Here is a 22,694-nt window from a genome sequence, read left to right as displayed (position 1 = left end):
TACGATTTTTGGTCTTTTGGGCCAGGCTAACCTCACTCAGAATGATGTTCTCCAATTCCATCCATTTACCAGCGAATGATAACATTTCGTTCTTCTTCATGGCTGCATAAAATTCCATTGTGTATAGATACCACATTTTCTCAATCCATTCGTCAGTGGTGGGGCATCTTGGCTGTTTCCATAACTTGGCTATTGTGAATAGTGCCGCAATAAACATGGATGTGCAGGTGCCTCTGGAGTAACAGTCTTTTGGGTATATCCCCAAGAGTGGTATTGCTGGATCAAATGGTAGATCGATGTCCAGCTTTTTAAGTAGCCTCCAAATTTTTTTCCAGAGTGGTTGTACTAGTCTACATTCCCACCAACAGTGTAAGAGGGTTCCTTTTTCCCTGCATCCTCGCCAACACCTGTTGTTGCTGGTGTTGCTGATGATGGCTATTCTAACAGGGTGATGTGGAATCTTAGCGTGGTTTTAATTTGCATTTCCTTTATTGCTAGAGATGGTGAGCATATTTTCATGTGTTTTCTGGCCATTTGAATTTCTTCTTTTGAGAAAGTTCTGTTTAGTTCACTTGCCCATTTCTTTATTGGTTCATTAGTTTTGGGAGAATTTAGTTTTTTTAAGTTCCCTGTATATTCTGGTTATCAGTCCTTTGTCTGATGTATAGTTGGCAAATATTTTCTCCCACTCTGTGGGTGTTCTCTTCAGTTTAAAGACCATTTCTTTTGATGAACAGAAACTTTTTAGTTTTATGAGGTCCCATTTATCTATGGATCTCTTAGTTGCTGTGCTGCTGGGGTTTCATTGAGAAAGTTCTTACCTATACCTACTAACTCCTGAGTATTTCCTACTCTTTCTTGTATCAACTTAAGAGTTTGGGGTCTGATATTAAGAACCTTGATCCATTTTGAGTTAATATTGGTATAGGGTGATATACATGGATCTAGTTTCAGTTTTTTGCAGATTGCTAACCAGTGTTCCCAGCAGTTTTTGTTGAAGAGGCTGCTATTTCTCCATCGTATATTTTTAGCTCCTTTGTCAAAGATAAGTTGGTTGTAGTTGTGTGGCTTCATATCTGGGTCCTCTATTCTGTTCCACTGGTCTTCATGTCTGTTTTTGTGCCAGTACCATGCTGTTTTTATTGTTATTGCTTTGTAATATAGTTTGAAGTCAGGTATTGTGATACCTCCCACATTGTTCTTTTGACTGAGTATTGCCTTGGCTATTCGTGGCCTCTTGTGTTTCCATATAAATTTAACAGTAGATTTTTCAATCTCTTTAATGAATGTCATTGGAATTTGATGGGAATTGCATTAAACATGTAGATTACTTTTGGGAGTATCGACATTTTTACTATGTTGATTCTGCCAATCTATGAGCATGGGAGATCTCTCCACTTTCTATAGTCTTCCTCAATCTCTTTCTTCAGAAGTGTATAGTTTTCCTTGTAGAGGTCTTTCACATCTTTTGTTAGGTTTACACCTAGGTATTTGATTTTTTTTGAGGCTATTGTAAATGGAATTGTTTTCATACATTCTTTTTCCGTTTGCTCATTGTTAGTGTATAGAAATGCTAATGATTTTTCTATGTTGATTTTATATCCTGCTACCTTGCTATACCTATTGATGATGTCTAGAAGCTTCTGAGTAGAGTGTTTTGGGTCTTTAAGGTATAGGATCATGTTGTCTGCAAATAGGGATATTTTGACAGTTTCTTTACCTATTTGTATTCCTTTTATTCCTTCTTCTTGCCTAATTGCTCTGGCTAGGAATTCCAGTACTATGTTGAATAGGAGTGGAGATAGTGGGCATCATTGTCTGGTTCCTGATTTTAGAGGGAGTGGTTTCAGTCTTTCTCCGTTAAGTATAATGCTGGCTGTAGGTTTGTCATATATAACTTTTATAATGTTGAGGAACTTTCCTTCTATTCCTAGTTTTCTTAGAGCTTTTATCATGAAATGATGTTGGATCTTATCAAAGGCTTTTTCTGCATCTATTGAGATGATCAAGTGGTTTTTGTCTTTGCTTCTGTTAATGTGGTTTATTACGTTTATAGATTTTTGTATGTTGAACCACCCCTGCATCCCTGGGATGAAGCCTACTTGGTCGTGGTGAATAATCTTTTTGATGTGCTGCTGAATTTGGTTTGCCATTATTTTGTTGAGGATTTTTGCATCAATGTTCATTAAGGAGATTGGCCTATAGTTCTCCTTTTTGGAGGTGTCTTTGCCTGGTTTTGGGATAAGTGTAATACTGGCTTCATAAAATGTGTTTGGCAGTTTTCCTTCCCTTTCTATTTTGTGGAACAGTTTAAGGAGAGTTGGTATCAGTTCTTCTTTAAAGGTCTGATAGAATTCAGCAGAGAATCCATCAGGTCCTGGAGTTTTCTTTTTGGGGAGACTCTTGATTACTGCTTCAATTTCATTTTGTGTTATAGATCTATTCAGGTGATTAATTTCCTCTTGGTTCAGTTTTGGATGGTCATATGTATCTAGAAATCTGTCCATTTCTTTAAGATTTTCAAATTTATTTGAATATAGGTTCTCAAAGTACTCTCTGATGATTTCCTGGACTTCATGGTGTTTGTTGTTATCTCCCCTTTTGCATTCCTGATTCTACTAATTTGGGTTTTTTCTCTCCTCATTTTAGTCAGGTTTGCCAGGAGCCTATGGATGTTGTTTATTTTTTCAAAGAACCAATTTTTTGTATCATTAATTCTTTGTATGGTTTTTTTTGGTTTCTATTTTGTTGATTTCAGCTCTTATTTTTATTATTTCTCTCCTTGTATTTATTTTGGGATTTGCTTTTTCTGGTTTTTCTAGGAGTTTGAGATGCATCATTAGGTCATTGATTTGGGATCTTTCAGTCTTTTTAATGTATGCACTCATGGCTCTAAACTTTCCTCTCAGGACTGCCTTAGCTGTGTCCAGTAGGTTCCAGTAGGTTGTGTTTTCATTTTCATTGACTTCCAGGAACTTTTTAATTTCCTTTTTTATTTCATTGATGATCCATTCTTCATTAAGTAATGAGTTATTTAGGTTCCAGCTGTTTGCATGTTTTTGTCTTTACTTTTGTTGTTGAGTTCTACTTTTACTGCATTGTGATCAGATAATATGCACGGTATAATTTCTCTTTTCTTATATTTGCTGAGACTTGCTTTGTGCCCTAGGATATGATCTATTTTGGAGAAGGTTCCATGGGCTGCTGAGAAGAATGTATTTTGTGTAGAAGTTGGATGAAATGTTCTGTAGACATCAACTAGGTCCATTTGATCTATTGCATATTTTAGATCTTGGATTTTTTCATTGATTTTTTTGTTTAGATGACCTATGTATTGACAATAATGGGGTGTTAAAGTCTCCCACAACCACTGTGTTGGCATTTATATATGCTTTTAGGTCTTTCAGGGTATGGTTGATGAAATTGGGTGTGTTGATATTGGGTGTATACAGGTTGATTATTATTTCCTTTTGGTCTATTTCCCCTTTTATTAGTATGGAATGCCCTTCTTTATCTCGTTTGATCAATGTAGGTTTGAAGTCTACTTTGTCAGAGATAAGTATTGCTACTCCTGCATGTTTCGGGGGCCATTGGCTTGGTAAATCTTCTTCCAGTCTTTCATCCTTAGCCTATGCTTATTTCTGTTGGTGAGATGGGTGTCCTGTAAGCAACAAATTGTTGGATCTTCCTTTTTAATCCATTTTGTCAAGCAGTGCCTTTGATGGGTGAATTAAGTTCGTTAACATTAAGCATTAGTACTGATGGGTATGTGGTAATTCCTGTCATTTAGATGTCATAGTTATTTGAAGGTTTGATTGTGTGTACGTAAGTTGAGGTTACACTCTACTTTCTTGATTTTTCTTTTCCTGTGGTTTGGTGCTGCCTGTCTTTTCATGGTTAAGTTGGGTTTCACTTTCTGTGTGCAGAATCCCTTGAAGAATCCTTTGTAGTGGTGGCTTTATGGTCACATATTGTTTTAGTTTCTGCTTATCATGGAAAACTTTTATTTTTCCATCTATTTTGAATGATAGTTTTGCTGGGTAGAGTATCCTGGGGTTGAAGTTATTTTCATTCAGTGCCCGGAAGATCTCACCCCATGCTCTTCTTGCTTTTAATGTTTCTGTTGAGAAGTCTGCTGTGATTTTGATGGGTTTACCTTTGTATGTTACTTGTTTTTTCTCTCTTACAGCCTTCAATATTCTTTCCTTAGTTTCTGAACTTGTTGTCTTAATGATATGTTGTGTGGTAGTTCTATTTTGAACTGGTCTGTTTGGTGTCCTGGAGGCCTCTTGCATCTGTATGTGAATAGCTTTCTCTAGATTTGGGAAATTTTCCATTATTATTTTGTTGAATATATTACTCATTCCCTTCGCTTGCACCTCTTCTCCTTCTTCGATGCCCATAATTCACATGTTTGTTCTTTAGATGGAGTCGGTGAGTTCTTGCATTTTCTTTTCACAGGTCTTGAGTTGTTTAATTAATAGTTCTTTGGTTTTTCCTTTAATTACCATTTCATCTTCAAGTTTTGAGATTCTGTCTTCTGTTTGTTCTATAATGCTGGATTGGCCTTCCGTTTTGTTTTGCAGTTCTGTTTTGTTCTTTTTTCTGAGGTTTTCCATATCCTTGCTGGTTTCCTCTTTAATGTTGTCTATTTTTGTCCTGAGTTCATTTATCTGTTTATTCATTGTGTTCTCTCTTTCACTTTGGTGTTTATACAGTGCTTCTATGGTTTCCTTTATTTCTTCTTTTGCTTTTTCAAATTCTCTATTTTTGTTGTCTTGGAATTTCTTGCATGTCTCCTATACATTTTGGTTGACCCTATCCAGTATCATCTCTATAAAATTCTCTTTGAGTACCTGTAGTATGTCTTCTTTTAAATTATTCTTGTGGGCTTCATTGGGTCCTTTGGCATAGTTTATCTTCATTTTGTTGGAGTCTGGATCTGAGTACCTGTTTTCTTCATTCCCCTCTAGTTCCTGTACTAATTTTTTGCTGTGGGGAAACTGGTTTCCCTGTTTTTTTCTGTCTTCCCATCATTGTCCTTGGTGTTGTTACTGTCCCTGTACTGTGTGCAATTAAGTATTTTCTAGCTTGTAATAATAACAATGGTAATATTTAGAATGGAAGGGTGATGTGAGATGGAAAGCAAGAAGTTAAAGAAATGGGAGAAACAAATACACAGGCTGGAATTAGAAAACAGAACAAGGTATCAGACAAGAAGGTTTCAAAGGTATAAACAGGCAGCTTTAGTGTACTAATCAACAGTAAGCTGAACAGACATTAGAGAGACAGAGAGAGGATTGAAAATCAAAAATAAAAAAAAATAAGAATTAAAATAAAAAATAAGTAAATGAAAGAAAAATCTATATATAAAAATGTATTAAAATAAAAAGAAAGAATAGAAAATTAAAAAACCCAAAAAACCTCCAAGTTCAAATGCAAAGAAGTTTCAATCTTATTAATTTGGGAGTCCATCTCAGTCTCCAGTCCTGTAGATGGTGCCTCAGAGGTTGTTCTGTAGTTGTCTCATCAAAGGGGATGCATAAAGTAGAACAAAATTACACACACATGCACACAAAAAAAACCCCAACAAGTGTCCCAAGTTCAAATGCAATACAGTATCAGTAAGTTTTTCATCTTGCAAGTGTAATTCGGTTGTTCTCTCATCAAAGATAGGGAGAAAAAGAAAAAAGAGAGTCTGGAGACAGTTCTGAGAATGGTATCTGCAACTGTGGCTTGCCTGCTGCTGCTGTCAGCCTGCTGTTGCTGGCAGTGTTATTTATGCAGATCTCTGGGGTGAGCTTACCACTCACCTGGCCCTGCAGGCTTTGTTTGCTCAGAGTTCTTCTGTGCGGGAGCCTCTGCTACAAGCTTTCCCCTTTCCAAGCACTGGGAAAGGTGACACTGCACTAGTGTTCTCAGGCCTGCGTGTTTATTTACAGTTCATGTGGGAGGTGGGTCTTCCCCTCTCCCCTGTGCAGTTCTCCTCCCACTGCCACTTTCACAAGCTTTCCTGCTCCTGATTACTGGGTGATGCTGCTGCTCCTGCCAGCCACCATGTTTGTTTACAGTTCATGTGAGAAGTGGGTCTTCCCTCCTCTCCTGTGTAGTTTTCCTCCCTCCACCAGTCTCACCAGCTTTCCTGCTCCTGGTTGCTGGGTGCGTGCCCCTGCTCCTGCCAGAGCCTCAACTGCCCGCACAGCTTCTTTATTTACAGTTCCAGGAAGGATTCCCTTCCCCTAATCTTTGGTGCTCAGTGTGCCCCACCCTCTTTCCTGCGTGTCTTTATTGCTCTTATTGCTTATTACTCAGTTACTCTTTTTTCCCCGAGTGGAGGTTGGTCTGTCCAGGGGGCTATGCTGCTCTGGCCCAGGCTTGTCTGTGGGAGTACCGCAGTACCGCGAAGCTCACCTGGTCCACGTCTTCCCAAGATGTCTGGGCGCTGGTAACTGGCAGCCCGGCAGCCCTCCTGCTTTCTCTGTTTAACGTGAAGTGGAGATTCTCTGTGCCAGTTGGAGGTGTGGAGGGGTCAAAGTTATGCCTCTTCTCAGTGATTATGCCTGCAAAGTGTGTCTCCAGCATCTCTCCAAGATTTCACTATAGGAGGCTTCCTTTCTGCTTCCTCCCTCTACCCACCATCTTGGAATCTTCCTGATGTACACTTTTAATCCCAGTTTTTGAGACTGAGATAAGAGGATTAGTCTTGACAGACTTGAGGCCAGTCTGAGACATAGAGAGGGATACAGTCTCAAAAGATATTGGTACTCTCTATTCTTATATGTTAATGGGATAAATAATGTAGCTAGGTGTTACTCACCACAGAATTAACTCTCACAATTCAGTTACTGAGGAAAACAAACCAATCTCCAACAAATGATAGGTGTATATACAAATGTGCAATATTCAGTCATAAAAAGGAATGGATGAATCTCACACTCTACGCAAATAGATGAACCTTGAAAACTGTGTCTAAGTGAAAGAAGACAGATATAAAAAGACACACATTGTATTCCATTTTTATAAATGTCCAGAAAAGGCAGATAGTTTAGTAGCTATCTGGGGTCAGAGAGAGTAAGGGATGGGGCATGACTGCTATAGAGTAGAGGTGTTGCTTTTGGGAATAATGAAAATATTACAGAATGTATAGTGCTGATGGTTGAAAAATGTTGAGAATGTTCTAAATTTCACTGAATTATACCCTTTAAAATGGTGAATTTAATGTTGTCTCATGAAATAATTTTTAATATGTAAATTGCTAGTTCTCCAACACTGACATCCACTACCCCATTCACTCTCCAACTCCCTTCCCTTCCTATAGTACTGCCGTGTATGCCACCCCCTCTTGCTCCCACATGACGTGGGACACCTTTGCACGTGCGAGCCAGCATGCTCCCCCTCGGAGGTGACTCACTGCTCACATGTGAATTCCTGTCTCCTGGGATGGGCATGGATTCCCAGCAGCCAGTTTTTGTCACGCTCTTGATGGCAGTGGTTGGAAAAAGGCAGCACATGCCAGGGTCAGTGGAGGAGGACCCAGCCCCTGCACTCAATACTTGCCTCCCTTCAGAGACTTGATCTTGTCCACCTATGACCTCCAGATGCTGTGCTCTCAAAAGCCAAGTTGCACACCCATGGGCACTTGAAAGAAATGAGGTTTTCAAAGTCTCGGACCTCAGATTCAAATCATGGCCTTGTTCCTTTGCATGTAAAGTGATCTCAGCCCATTGCTAAACTTCACTAGTAAAGTGGAACAATGTATCTGAAGGTTCATTGAAGTAGCCCATTTTAGTTCCCAGTGAAGGGTGTTGAGAGAATGGTGATTTATATTGCAGGCCGTCATCTGGGTGGACCCAAAGATGTTGCAGTTCATTGGGTTAGGCCCCACGTTATCATGTGCCCCCGGGATAGCTGAGCCCTGTCACTCATGTGGTAGATTCTCCCATATTTTGTATTCACCATTCCCAGCATTATTCACAGATAACCTAAATCTGTTGGAATTCAGTTCTAAATCTAATTTTCTAAAATGCTTGTCTGGTTGTTCATGAAGCATGATTTTTTTTCATTGCTTCTAATCAACTGAGACCCATCTTCTACCATTCTAAACATTTTCCAAATTTTATTCTTTACACCCCAACCTCACACTGTGTCATTTTACCCATTCCTGATTCTTCTTATAGGCCCATGTAATTTCTCCCCTTTCAACCATACTACTTCTGGACCACATGCCTTCCTCTTCCCTCATTTCTTATCCTTTCCCTCCCTTTGTACTCTCAAATTTCAGTTCCTCTTTTTATAATCCCCACTTCTATCAAAAAAAACCACATGTAGTAGCATTTCAAAACTCCAAAGACCTCTTTATTGCTCATTTCTTAATTCTATTACATTACTTCAATTTTATTTTTTAAAATATATCAGAATAGAGAAATCTTTATATTTTTATCTATATTATTTTATATACCTATCTATCTATATGTTTAAATATCTATGTCGATGTATATATGTGAAAATCGTTTGATACTTAAAGGGTACCAACAATAGCAGCTCTTACATTACATAGCCATAGTATTGAGAAATTTCCATTTCTCTTTCTCTCTCAATGAAAAACTGCACTTTTCCCAAAGAAGTGTATTTGGCTGCATGCTCGCGCTCTTGCTGAGCCTTCCTTTTCATGGCCTCACGCTCTGGCCATTGCTCTTTTGTGATGGGGCTTGACATTACTGGCTCAGGAACATTGGGCTTTCTCCATGGAATTGGTTGCAGGCTGAAATCTTGCAGTAGAAATTGGGTTTGAGACTTAGGTGGTGGCTGGAACTTGGCCATAGTAGTGGAAACAGGCTGCCTCTGGAAAGAAGTGAAAGAAGATGTTTTGTAGGGTGCAGGTCTAGCAGCAGCAGACTGAGAGACATTAGGCTGGGTAGGCTTGGTCAAACCTGGTAGAGTTGCATTGAATGAAATTGGCCGAGCTGGTTTGGCAGGACTTATCAAAGATGTGTTGGCACTAGCTGGTTGACATGCATTGACTGCCAGAGATTGAGCTGAGTTAGGATGAGGGTAAGATCCAGTGGGCCTACGTGAGGCAAAAGCCTGTGGCCTCCGAGGAACAGGTCGAGGTTGAGGCTTGTCAGGATTCAGAAAAGGTAAAGGTATCAACTTGACCTTGCCAGGTGGAGGCAGCTCATACTGGGATGGAGAGGAGCATTCATTGCCAGCACTGCTATCTTCTTTCTGGGCTTTGACTTGAGTCTTCTTAGGACCTTTGCCCTCATGTGGGGTATCCAGCCGTGATTTGATAGCTGCAGAATACTGGGAGCCTTTGGTGGTGCTCAAATTTGCCAAAGCCCGACACGAGGATGACCCAATTTTCTTATCAGTCTTCTTCCCCAGTGCATGAAAAACCTGCACTGACTGCAGCATGTGCATACCTAGATAGGTGCGAGGCTTTTTAAATGTCTCCTGGCTAAGCTCGGGTTGATTTCTCTTCCTCTTCATCTTGGGAATCGTTTTCTCGTCTGACTTCACTTTATTCCTTGTCTGCTTATTCTCTTCAACTTTCTTGGAATTGTTTTGTGTGGTGTTTTTGGTCTTTTCTTGCCCAAGGCCTTTAGCCTTGCTGGCCCTACTGTATGCAGCTTTTGGAGGTTTGCAGGTAGAATGCTTGGTTGTGATTACAGTTGGGCTGTCACTGGATACAGCACTGCACACAATCATTTCTCTCTCCAAAAGACACTCTGGGTTGTGACGCTGAATTTTGTCCTTAGGAGCTCCATCGATAAGCTCAGAATCTCTATCCTTCTTCTTTCTGATATAGTCAGTGAGTTCCTTTACAATCCTTGACTTTTTCTGCCCCTGATTCACCTTGGCATCTCTCATGTCATTGGCTTTTATGGTTGTGGGAAATTTGGACTGGTGATGTTCTGCCAATGAGTTGACAATAGGTGGGAGTTCAATATTCTCCACCAATGCAGCCATGTCCACAAAACCATTGCTACATTCAACCCTATTTTCAAGTGTCCCTTGGTTCTCAAAACTTAGGCTATTCTTGACCAAATTGGCATTTTCAGAATCAGGCTTCTCCTCTTGGTCTAAAGGTTTGATGCATTCCAGAAATTGATGAATGTCAGGGATTTCTAAAGGGAGTAGTGGAGAATCCCGATTGTCAATTGGGATATGGTAGGCCTCCACAGGCTTTGAAAGCTTTGTTTTTATTTCATTCAAGTTCTCATGTTCTATTTGTTCCTGGTTAGGAGCTTGAGGCAATGCCAGGTTATTGGTAGAACTTTGGACGGCAGTTAGTACTGAAATATCTCCAAGCTCAAGTGGTGGGTTATTCTCAAGTATTTGAGCATTTATGCTACCACAGGATGTAAGGAAATCTGAAGTTTGTGGAAAACAAAATGCCTGGCTTGGAGGTTGCAATTCTACAGAAGTCTCTGTCCTCATGGAAGTTTCCATCACTGAAAAGAAATCAAGGAAGAAGTCAGTCCCTGGTAAGTGAGATACTCTTGTCCTGCATACCAACACAGCAACCATGCACCTGCCAACAGTGAGCAAGCCACTTTTATGGTTTTTCTTAAGACCCATGGACAGGACGCTGCATTAGGAAATAGGTCGTGACTGTTGGAGTTGCTGCTACTCCGTTAATGTCATTGGTTTTTGGTTTTCTTTGTATTTCATAGGATTGATGTAAGTCAAATCAAAGTTTGGAAAGATGAAATGTATTAGGCTAGGGTGTGACTGTTAGTAGAGCACTTGTCACTGTACTCTTGGCCCTTGTTTCAATCAGAAACACCATGAAAAAATGAACAAAAAGTGTTTTACAAATACTAGAAATCTCTGCTCCCTCTTTGTGAGTATAAAAATATGTTAAACCATGTAGTAAGAGAAAAAGCAATGTCATTTCTCATGAAATTTATAAACAAGGGCATATGTTGTGCTTACTCACTCTGGACTAGATCTTGAACCCAAAAAATTAAAGAAAATTAGACCATTACTACAATGAAAGGTTTTGAAGTGTTTTCTAAATACACAAAAGCAAAAGATCTTGGAAGGGAATTAATTATTGCATGGAGGTTTTGCCAGGGTAGTGAAAAATGAAGCCTCATTCAGTGTGATTTAAGGGGACTTTTAAACACAACATGAATGACCATTATAGTGCTCTGCATTTTCACTTTTACTTTTTTACTTGCTTATTTGATTGTTTCTTTGTTTTTGGAAGTAGTGGGCATTGAACTCAGGACCTTACACTTGCTAGGCAGGTGCTGTACTAATTGATCCATGGCTCCAGCTCTTGACCTTATATCAAATCTGGAAATGGAGAGCACCGAGTAAGTGTAGTTGTTGAAATCTCAGGAGTTCAACTCTACCCATTTGTGGACTAACCACTACTCATCTGCAGATCTGTCTCTCCCTTTGAATGCTAACCTTATTCCTTTTCCATTTTTGCTATTTGTACTCACCTTGAAAACTCATTTCTCTGTTGGGTTGAGCAGGCATAGAGTAGTAGATTCCAGAGGTTGAAACCGGTGTTAGGATGTTTGTAGGCTGAACTTTCTTTAGAACCATCACCATTTCTGGTTGACAGATAGAGGACCCACTCCCTCCATATGAAACACAGCCATAAGATTGTAGGCAGAAGCCACGCTCTCCAGATAACGGAGGCCCCAATGTGTTTTGATTATAGTAATAGACATGACTTCCTTCCTGATAAGGAAGTGACATGCTATATGCTTGAGTGGGAATCTGAGATGGTGTTGCTTGAACAAAGTTGGCAGGTAATGATGGGGATAGGGGGACCACCTTATTGGCATCTGAAGCTTTATCATATTGGGTTGTTACAGTCATGGAAGAATTTGCTGTGTCCTGGTCAATAAGAGTCCCAGTGAAGTTTCCAGGTGAGGATGACTTCTTTTCTGTGCTTTGTGCAGTACCCCACTCAAAAATACCTGAATAGGAGGCAGCTGAAGTAGGTATCTGGCTCTGGCCAGTAACTTCAGACAACATAGTTGTGCTAGAATGTTGGTAAATGTAGGCACTACCCACGAGTGGCTGGAAAGAGGTGTTAGAGGCTGATGGCCGCAGCCATGCTGAAGTCATGGCTGGCCCAGAGACTCTGGAGAGGTTGCAGACACTTCCCACTATGGAAGAGGTATTGCTCACCACAGGACGAGTGAGCTGGGGAGAATTTGCAGTTCCAAGTGAAGATGTATTTTGGAAATTTTCTGTAGAAGGAAACAGGGTGATGGAAATTGATGAGATGGACAGACTTTCACTTTGAGGAGCAGTATTATCTTAAGGTTGTTGTAATTAGGAAGTCTTTAGTTCCAATACTCACTGAAACACCAGAAATCAAACAGTTTAAGATGGCTGTCACTGATGAAGTAGGTTGTTACAAACTTATAACTATGTCCTAGAATTGAAGCATTTTAAAACTAGAATATCCTTGGATCCTAAGTTAAAATAAATTCCTAATAGTTTTCAAAAAATATTTTTTGCAAAAAAAAAAAAAGCTATTTAAACTTTCTGAGCCTCAGGTTATTCATATGTAACATGCTTTCAATAATAATAATGGTAACTCATCCAAGAATAAAAGAGACATTTATATATGATTTGTATGGAGAATACATAGTGAGTTCTGCAAAGATAGACAAACTGCAAAGAATTAAAAAGAATAAACAGATGTTAATTAGATTTGAATACATAGCAAGCATAAAATAAAAATTTTTAAAAAGCATAGTAAATATAATAATAAAGGAAGTTCTGTTATCATATATATATAATATTATGAAAATGAATGTTATGTATTCTTTTTTAGTGAATACTATTAACTAAAACAAAACTGCTGTAGAAATGATTTTCAATTTGAAAAATAAGTTTTCGAGGCAGGGTTGAACAAAGTTACCTAAGCTGGCCTTGTACTTGGAATTCTCCCACCTCAGCCTTGGAATGCCTTGGATTTTAGGCACCTACCACCCCACCCAGCCTGATTTTGAATGTCTTTCCGATGGGTACATGTAGACAGAGAAACTCTACCAGTAACAAGTGTGTAACAGACAGAACAATGCAGCAAATGTGAACACTGAAGTAGCCATATTTTGTCTAGACCAATATTTCAATACAAATTGGTATGAATCTTTGTACATCTGTAGTCCCAGCAATCAGGAATGCTGAGGTAGGAAGGTTACTTGAGTCCAAGTGTTTGAGGTCAGGTTGAGTCACATAGGAAGATGCCATTCCCACACCAATAAAAAAAAACTAAACTAAACAAAATAAAGTTGTAAAAAGTGGAGAGTAAAGCAATAATTGTAAAGGAATTCCATTATTGTGTTCATTCACATATCTCTGAGTATACCCAACAAGTAAAAGATATCAATCCTAATAGGCATATATTTCAATTAATATAGCCATATTAAAAAACAGGAAAAATACTTTAAAATAATGCTGAAAGTTCTTAGATTTATACCCAAAATTTAGCTTATATTCACTTCAACTTTCAGTAACAGGTCACCCCAAAAGCTTGAAAAAATTAACACTAGAATCCACCTAAAACAAAAAAAGTTGGGGGGGCTGATGTGAAAATTGAAGTGAGGCCCTTGAATGTGGTAAGCATATACTCTGTCCTTGAGCTATAACTCCAGTCCAAACAATTTTAAATGTTAAAAAAAACCAAGAATTCACAAAATTATTTTAGATAAATGTGGAATTAGAGACGTGGGGATTGACCTTTCAGTTTTAGAAAGGTCTTTCTTTTTATTCTTGTGTCTAAAACAGTGACTATTAATAACAATGTACTCTGTTTTAGGAAGAAAATTATTGGTGTGGAGGTACTCAAGTAGTACCAAAACAAAAAGAAGAAAATTATTATAAAATCAAAAGAAACTTTTACTTGAAACTTTATTTTTGACACATTAGGATGCATCAATTTTTTTTGAATTCATGTAGTTTAATAATCCAGGATGAAATAAGACATTAAAAATTCTATTACATCAGCCTTCTTTCTATATAAACCCTATTCTTAGTATACTTGTAGGAATAGTCAATCATAAAATATATTTCTAAAATATTCATATTCAAAACTGTCAATTGTCATCTATATCTAGAGTCATTAGAAAAAATGCAAACAACCAAATGTGACTTATCTGAGAAACTGCTTTTACTAGTGATACCCTGTTCTCCCTTAGTCATCTTCCTAATCAATTAATACAAGCATTTTCTGAAAACAACTTCATTTTGCTTTTCTTTGAGTAGATTTTAACTGCTTTTGTGCATTTTTTACAAAATCAACTGTGCTTGTCAACATTCTTTCTCAAATGATCTTTTTTCTCAACAATGTGTCCCTGCTTGACATTCTTATGTTTTCTCTTTCCTCATTTATATATTTTCTTCATTCCCTTCAGTTCCTGTCAGCCTATGCTTAATGTAAATAATCCCCAGCTTTTTTCTCTAGAAAATCTTTACTTCTGATAACCCACTCCTCTCCCTCTTCTCTCCTTATTCCTCTTTTCACCTACTTGAAACATAAAACTCCAAAACACATGGATATTACTTTTAGATCAGAGCTAAATTTGAAATACAAAAGTGGAATCTTAATGAAGGTAGACAGTTACAGATGAAACATCTTGGTATATGAGGCTAGTTTTTAATACCACCTTGGTTTATCTGTTTTTGTTGAAACTAACACTCTGGAAATCTCTGATTTCACTATATACATGGCCTTTAAGACTCAGTATTAGAAAACATAAGGAACAGAACATCAGCAGTCCTGTATCCTCATGTAGCAGATGAGGAACCATTTTGTGATAGAGTAAATAATGTCCCTAGTTACATACCTAGTAAATGTCAAAGCCACAAATGAAATCAGGTCTCCATATTTCTAGTTCAATGCTTTCCCCCCAGTATTCTAAGCTGCTTTGAGTCTACTACTAAATTTACGGTTGGTGAGTTAATCTAATTTTTTCATTATATATAAAAAAGTTTTTTTTTTTAAAGTTGTTGTTTTCCTTACCTGACATGATCACGGAAGAGTTAACATCAATTGCAGATACAAGAGATGCGGTAATACTAGAAGATGTCTGGGAAGAAGAAGATAAACAGCTCATTTGTCCAGTATGAAGGACTGATCCAAATTTGTTTACAGATAACTCCATGGAAACCCCAAGATTCTACCGGATGGCAGTAGGTTTGGTGGGAGAATGATGTCATAAAGTAAGCAGATGGTGAAGTAGCCAATAGCGAGATCATATTCCCAACCCTAAAATGGGATTGGTTGGAGAGAATAACATAGGAGCTATAATAGCACCTAAATGGCTGAGCTCTGAGTAGGTGAAATCCTGAAAGACAGGTATGGCAGACCCTCCTTCCCCTGTTTCTTATGCATGTTAATTAATAAAGTTATTCATAATTTGTATATCATATTTCACATTTTAATGGATTGTATAACATGGTCACATACTGGATATACATTTAATTCACTTGAGGAGGAATCAAAGTGGCATTATTTTGTCATTATTTTTATTTTTTTATTTTATCATTGTTACATTTACTCACAACGTTTGGGCCACCTCAACACACCCCCACCTCTGCTTCCAGGCAGAACCTGTTTGTCCCTCTTGTTCTGCGATTTAGAAGAGAAAACATAAGATATAATAAGAAATACACAGCATGTTTGTTAGTTTGAGGTAAGGATAGCTATACGGAGAGATTCCTAGCATTGCTTCCATGCACGTATGTACTACAACCCACTTTGGTTCATCTATACCAGAACCCTTCACTGCTTCCAAGTCCCCTTACCATAGTGGCCTCTGCCAGTTTGAGATTACTATATTCATTCCTTTACAGTGAGTACATGAACTACATTCAAGTTTTATATTTCCTTCTCTTTCCTTATGCCTTCCATGTGCATTCTCTCCTTATTTTGTGATGCATGTCCAATAATATTGCTGCATTTTCTTTAGGTCTATAATGTTGATATGAGGGAGGCCATGTCATTTTTGGCCTTCTGACCCTGGCTAACTTTGCTTAAGGTGATGTTCTATAGCTCCATCCATTTACTTGTGAATGACAAATTTTCATTCTTCTTTGTGGCTGAATAAAATTCCTTGTGTATAAATACCACATTTTCTTAATCCATTTTTGGTAGTGGGGCATCTTGTCTGTTTCAAATAGTTTGGCTATTGTGAATAGTACTGCAATAAACATGTGTTTGCAGGTGCCTCTGTAGTAACCTGAGTTGCATTCCTTCAGGTTTATCCCTAGAAGTAGTATTGCTAGATCATATGTCAGATGTACGTTAGTTTTTTAAGAAGTCTACATATTGTTTTCTAAAGTGGTTGTATGAGCTTACATTCCCACCACCAATGTATGAGGGTTCCCTTTTCCCCGTGTCCTCACCAATATTTGTTATTGTTGATGTAGCTATTCTAACAGGGGGGAGGTGGAATCTTAGTGTGATTTTGATTTGCATATCCTTTATGGCCAGGGATGGTGAGCATTTTTTTATGTGTTTTTTGGCCGTTGGACTTCTTCCTAAAAAACAGTTCTGTTCACTTCTTTATTGATTCATTGATTTTAGGAAAGTTTAGTTTTTGAACTCCCTGTATATTCTGGTTATCAGTGCTTTGTCAGATGTATAGCTAGCAAATATTCTCTCCCACTCTGTGCATAGTCTCTTCAATTTAGACACCATTTCTTTTGATGTGCAGCAGAATTTTAATTCATGTAGTCTCATTTGACCATCCTTTCTCTTAGTTCCTGGGCCGATTGAGTTCTACTGAGGAAATCTTTGCCTATACCTATTGTTTCTAGAGAATTCCCTATTCTTTCCTTGTAATAACCACAAGGTTTCAGATTTGATATTAAGGTCCTTAATCAACATTGAGATGATAATAATACAGGGTGATAGGCATGGATCTAGTTTCAGTTTTCTGCAGGAAGATAACCACTTTTCGTAACAACTTTCATTGAAGAGGCTATCTTTTCTCTATTGGAATGTTTGGCACCTTTCTTGAAATTTAGTGAGCATAGCTGCTTGGATTTTTAACTGGGTCCCCTATTCTGTTCCACTGGTCTCCATGTGTTTTTTGATCTAGTACCATGTTGTTGTTATTGCTGTGGCTCTGTGGTATAGTTTGAAATCGGGTAATGTAATACCTCCAGTGTTGCTCTTTTTGCTCAGTATTGCCTTGGCTATTTGCACTCTTTTGTGCTTCAAGAAGAGTTTTAGGGTAGATTTTTCAATCTCTGTGATGAATGTCATTGGGATTTTTGTGGGAATTGTGTTGAGCATGTAGATTGCTATTGAAAGTAAAACTAAAAAAAAAACTGTCACTTTGCAAATGATTAAGTCTCTTTAAGTCTTAATTAATCTATGGGTTGCATACCACGTTTCTCTCACTTTCTTATTTGTACCTACCTTGAATTTCATGCTTTGAAGAAATCAAGTAGTGTTTGTTCCCTCTACATTTTGATAATCGTACCTTCCTGTGTTGTTACGGTTTTTTTGGTGGGATTGGGGTTGAACTCAGAGTTTCCAATTGCAAAGCAGGTGGTGTACCATTTGAGTCACAACTCTAGTCCGTTTTTCTCTGGTTGTTTTGAAGATGGGGTCTTGGGAACTATTTACTAGAGCTGGCTTCAAATCATGATCTCCCAATCTGAAACTCCCAAGTAGCTAAGATTAAAGAAGTGAGCCACCTTTGTCCAGCTCAATAAAATAATTTTAGTTCATTCATTTTCTGCAAATCAGTAGTTAGAGTAACTTTATCAGATTCAGGCTTGGAACACAAATTATTGTGTTTGTGCATTGTTATTTATTTATTTTTGGTCATACTGGGGAGTGAACTCAAGTGTTCAGACTGTCTACACAAGCACTCTGCCACTTAAGACACAGTCCCATCCCTTTTTACTTTAGCAAGTTTTTTTACAGAGTGTCACATGCCTTTTCCTCTGCAAGCCTCAGACCATGATCATTCTCCTTCACCCTCCTAACTAGCCTCTCAGCAAAGAGGAGGACCCACACTCACAAACTTCTGAACAATCATCAAAGAGCTGAGAACAACATCTAAGAAGAGGCTCAGTGCAGGACTCCTAAAAGAGAAGGGCATGTGAGGAGATTTAAATGGGTCACACTTAAGTTGGGGTGAGGGAGAGGGAGAGTTAGCTTAGTCAGTAGTAAAATTTTAAGATGGATTTTGCAGTGGGATCCCATGAACTCTGAGTCTAAATATTCAAGGCTGACATATCTTCTAAGTCTATTAAAATTATTTTCTCTTGCTTTTTTTGTTGTTTTCTTGGTGGCACTAAGGTTTGCACTCAGTGCTTCATCCTGCTATGTCGGGTGCTATTAATGTTTGATGTCACTATAACAGCCCGTGTTTTTTCCTCTTAAATAGTTAGGTAATGATTAAGATTAGTCTTAGTCTTTCTTCACACTTTACCCATCCTATGTAAGGTGGTTATGAAGCACATACATCTAAAAATGGTTTTAGCTTTTATTCTCTTATCTCTTCTGCAGAGTAGAAAAAGTTAGATGCTTTTTGAGGAATTGGGTATCTGGATGCCTGTAGTGTTAAGTGTCTAGGTGGCAGAGAGGGTGTGCCCCAGTCTCTGTTCTCTGAGGCTGCCCTGGGGAGAAGAGCCAATTGCTGTTAGCTGAGGCCTGGGAAGGGAGGCCAAGGGCTGGACAGCCTATTCTGCTCCAGCTAGGAGCCACTTCAGCCTGTAAGTTAACATTGGCTCCACATAGCCCTGGCCACTGCCACCCCTGTGTGCAAGGAGATGCCCAACAAGTGGCAGGATTTTGTGGTTGCCTGGAACCTGAAGCTTCCAGCAAAACTGGGGGTGAGAGAGGGCAGCCAGGCAGTCATTGTAGCCCAGCATCCACCTGCTGTCACTGCCTGCCTGCACCCCTGGATGCCTGTGCACCTGTCCAGTGGTTCCACCACTCCCAGGGTCTTTGCACTGCTGCCTGAGTGGCTGAAGCCTAGGACAGTGAGAGTTGGGGGTAGCCTTGGTTGGTTGTGCACTGAAGAGATGTCCACAGGAAACTTTTCAGACTCATCTAGCAAGCCCTGATCAGCTTCCGGAGGACCATCAGCAAGATGAATGGCAGGGGTCACATGGGGTGATTGGGGGTCAGGGAGGAGGAGGAGAAAGGGTATAGGTGCTGGTCAATTTGGAGCTTTCTGGATAGGGGATGACGGAGACAGAGTTGAGGCAGGGAAGGATAAGTGAGGCTGTGGGCTGAGACTCCCTTGTGTGCCAAGCCCAGAACTGCTGGTTTCAAAGCTGTCAGCATAAGCTGGGATGTGTCAGAATAGAGGGGTGAGTGCAGGAGCTCTGCCTTGTGACATATGGCTCCCAAATGTCACTCCTGTTCCTAGGGTTCAGGCCAAGGAACTGCAGGGCAAGAGGGAAGCACCACTGGGGCCTAGCCTCCAGTATCTGGAGCCTGTGTGGGTTGAAGTGGGATGGTGATGTCCAAGTTACACATAGGGACTGGGAGACCAGGATGAAGCCTGTCCTGATGCAACTGGAATCCCAGGTCCCAGGGGCCTTGAAAATATAGTCCCAGCCTGCTCCAGGCCTCTGAACCAGAGGGTGGGGAAAAGGAAGTTTTGTATGGTTAGATGAGTTTAAGGTTCCCCCCAACAGAACACAACTGAGCAGAGCTGCATTAGTCCTCTCCCCACTCCATTTTTCCTGAGGCTTTGGCGAGCCTGTGCCATGGGAACATCTTCTTCCCAATCAATGGCACAGTACAAGGATGGAGAGTGACTTTGGCTCCAGAAGGAAGTGGCTAGAAGAGGCACACACTTCTCCCACAATTTCTGAGCCACTCAGGAGCTGAGAATTCTGGCATTGAAGAGGCTCCATGCAGGGCTCCATCAAACACTGAAACAGAGTTTGCTGTCAGTCACTGAATTAAAGCTTTTTATGTCAGGACCTTGCTTTTCTCTCTCTGGACTTCTGTATGGTGTCAGAACTTCAGAGCCCCAGTTTGATCTTGGGGGTTGAGTTGATGTACCTTTTTCCTCGGTGGAGTGATAGCTTAACTGAACTTCAGTCAAGTACATTCCTCTGCAATGTGTCAGAAATGAAAAGGCATTTGGTGAAATAATTTTATCTACTCTCTGTGTTTGACAACAGCCCACGCCAGAATTGATCTGGACTACCAGTGGATATGTTGTTTGTAAGAGAGAACTGTTTGGCACAAAGCATGTTGACTTTGGTATTTGCCATCTGTTGGCCAAAGTGCAATGATTTGTGTCCTGAGTGCTTCAGGAATGCAAGTGGGGAAGATGACTTGGTTTTCCTAACTCAGTGTATGCTGGGTGTTCATGAGGACATCCTCCGATTTGCTCTGAGATAAAGAATATTAACAAATTGTGTTTTTATTATATATTGGGAAAATGGCATACATGGATCTTTTATGGATACTCTGGGGTGATGATGCTTAGGAATAGTGAAAGAGAATTAGGCTCTTGTGTACTTTGTCAAGCTGACAAGGGAGAAAATCTGCTAGCTTTACCTTTTGTGTTTTTAAGGATCATTGATGAATAAATGTTTACATTCTGAATGTTGTACATGCAAAACCAGATTGTCTATATGCTCTTTAAACCAACATAATAAGTTCTAAAAGGAAAGAGAAAGCTGAAAATGCCTATTCTATAGCATGATTTGTGTCTGAGTAGAGAGAAAATGGTGGACATTTCTTTTCACTTTTCTAATTTTATCTGCTTAAAATAAGTTGTGTTTCATCACACACATAGTGGGCTTCAGTTTGTAACTAGAGATGCAATTGTTGGATTGGTGGCATCAATTTGTTACATAGAGACTGAATACTTCCTATGCTCAAGGTCGTGTTGAGGGTGCTGGACATTTAGGGATTCCACTGGCTGTTTGTGGAAGATGGACTTCAGTTTAGCATAAGAGACTCCATGGCCACCCCTCTGAGAGAGGCCTCCTGAGTTGCCAGGCTGTTGGGAAAAGATACCCATTAGAGGCCATGGTGATCCCCTGCCTTTGTTGTAAACAAATAGCAGTGGGTGTCTTCCAGTGACCTGTAGGTACAGAAAAAGGAGTGTGGGAATGGGTTACTAGGAGAGAAAGTCAAGTGAGGAAAGGGTGAGTGAGATTGAAATAGGTGCATAGAAAGGATGAGGATCCCACTTAAGGTGGGGTTAGGAAGAAGGAGAGTCAGCCATGATTCCAGGTTTCCAAAATTACTTAAATGTAGGGCTCTTAAATGTAGGTCAAGTAGTATAGAGCCTGCCTAGCAAATGTGAGGTCTTGAGTTCAAACCCCAGTGTTCCAAAAAAAAAAAAATTCAACTCAAAATTATTCAAATAACAACACAGCTTAGTAAGTGAATTTTAAAATGGGCTTTGTAGTGTACAAATTTCCAGCATAGGATTACATAAATTTTGACTCCAACTATTGCAAGGTCCCAAGTATCTTCTAGGAATATTTGTATTATTTTCTCTTGCTTATTGTTTTGGTGGTATTGGGATTTGAACTCAGGACCTCATGTTCTCTATGCAGGTGTTCTTATGGCTTGAGCCACACTGCCAGTCCACATTTTTTCCTCTTAAATACTTAGGCAATGTTTAAGATTAGTCTTTAGTCTTTCTACACACTTCCCCCATCCTACCTAAGGTGATTATGAAGCATACACATACAAAAACAGTATTAGACTTTATTCTCTATCTTTTCTGCAGAGTAGAACAAGCTAGATACTATGTGAGGAATTGGGTAGCTGGGTACTAGTGTTAGGTTGCCAGACAACATGGGAAGCAGTGTCCTAGTCTCCCTTCTTGGTGGCTGAGAAGGGCAGAAATGTTACAGCTGCTACTGGGGCTCGGGGGAGGGAGGCATATGGGCAGACAGTGTGTTCAGCTACAGCTAGGAGCCTGTGGAGTCTCTAGTGAGCACTGGTGTCACACAGCCACAGACTGCAGTCAACACTAATGCATGCAAGGAGATGCCCAGCAGGTGGCAGGAGACTGTGGATACCTTGAACCAAGAGAAGCTGGGTGAAAGAGAGCCACCATGCAGGCCATGGTAGTTCAGAGGCCACCAGGTGCTGCTGCATGCATGTGCCTCTGGCCCCCCACTCACCTGTCCAGTGGTCCCTGTTCTCTCAGTATCCTGGTGCCTATCCAGGGTCTGCTGGTACCTTGGTCAGTGAGATGTGCAGGCGGCCCAGGCTGGTCATGTCCTGAGGAGATGGTCACAAGTAACTTTCCACTTTCATCCAGAAAACATTGGACCGCTACAGGAGGACCCTCACCAAACTGAGTGGGCTGGGCCACTTGGGGTGAGTGGGGACATGGAATCTGAGAATTCAGGAGGTAGGAGAAGGAGGAGAAAGCCCTGGGATCAATTTTGTGCTTCCTGGATAGGAGAAGGTGGAGACAGAAGTGAAGAAGGGAAGGGGAAACTGTGCCTGCAGAGGCCAGGCCTCCCTGACACCCCAGTCCTGGGCTGCTGTTTGCAAAGACCCCAGCAGGGGCTGGGCTGGGCTGAGTCAGGCCATTGGACTGAGTGCTCTGAGGCCTGCCTTGTGACACGTGGTTCCAGAAAGTCACCCCTGTACCTTGGGCTCCTGCAGCTGCTAGCAGAGGCTTTGGGAGGGAGGCCTGGGGCCTACATTGAGTAGTGTTCTAGAGAGGAATTGGCCATGGTGGCCCAGGGGCCCC

At 40.0% G+C, this 22,694-nt stretch overlaps 1 protein-coding gene across 1 annotated transcript; it reads right to left on the bottom strand.

Moving 5' to 3' along the window:
* Nucleotides 1-8,544: 8,544 nt before the first annotated feature.
* On the bottom strand, nucleotides 8,545-15,095 carry LOC141417289 (uncharacterized protein C2orf78-like). The gene is made up of 3 exons (XM_074055420.1): nucleotides 15,002-15,095; nucleotides 11,457-12,218; nucleotides 8,545-10,454 (listed from the first exon to the last, which is right to left on the bottom strand). The coding sequence occupies exons 1-3, from the start codon at nucleotides 15,093-15,095 to the stop codon at nucleotides 8,545-8,547; spliced, it is 2,766 nt and encodes a 921-aa protein (XP_073911521.1).
* Between the last annotated feature and the right edge of the window lie 7,599 nt (nucleotides 15,096-22,694).

Source organism: Castor canadensis, chromosome 15 (genome assembly GCF_047511655.1).
Source record: "Castor canadensis chromosome 15, mCasCan1.hap1v2, whole genome shotgun sequence".
In the NCBI taxonomy this organism is placed as follows: Eukaryota; Metazoa; Chordata; class Mammalia; order Rodentia; family Castoridae; genus Castor; species Castor canadensis.
The sequence above is the reverse complement of the archived record's forward strand: the minus strand, read 5'-3'. Positions and strand labels throughout refer to the sequence as shown.

Excerpts from the sequence above, each read along its gene's own strand:
- LOC141417289 (XM_074055420.1), bottom strand. The coding sequence starts at position 15,095 with ATGAGCTGTTTATCTTCTTCTTCCCAGACATCTTCTAGTATTACCGCA. Across the intron at positions 12,219-15,001 it reads CTCTTCCGTGATCATGTCAG|AAAATTTCCAAAATACATCT; the intron begins GTAAGGAAAACA and ends TTCCTTCTACAG. Across the intron at positions 10,455-11,456 it reads CAGAGAAATGAGTTTTCAAG|TGATGGAAACTTCCATGAGG; the intron begins GTGAGTACAAAT and ends ATTTCTTTTCAG.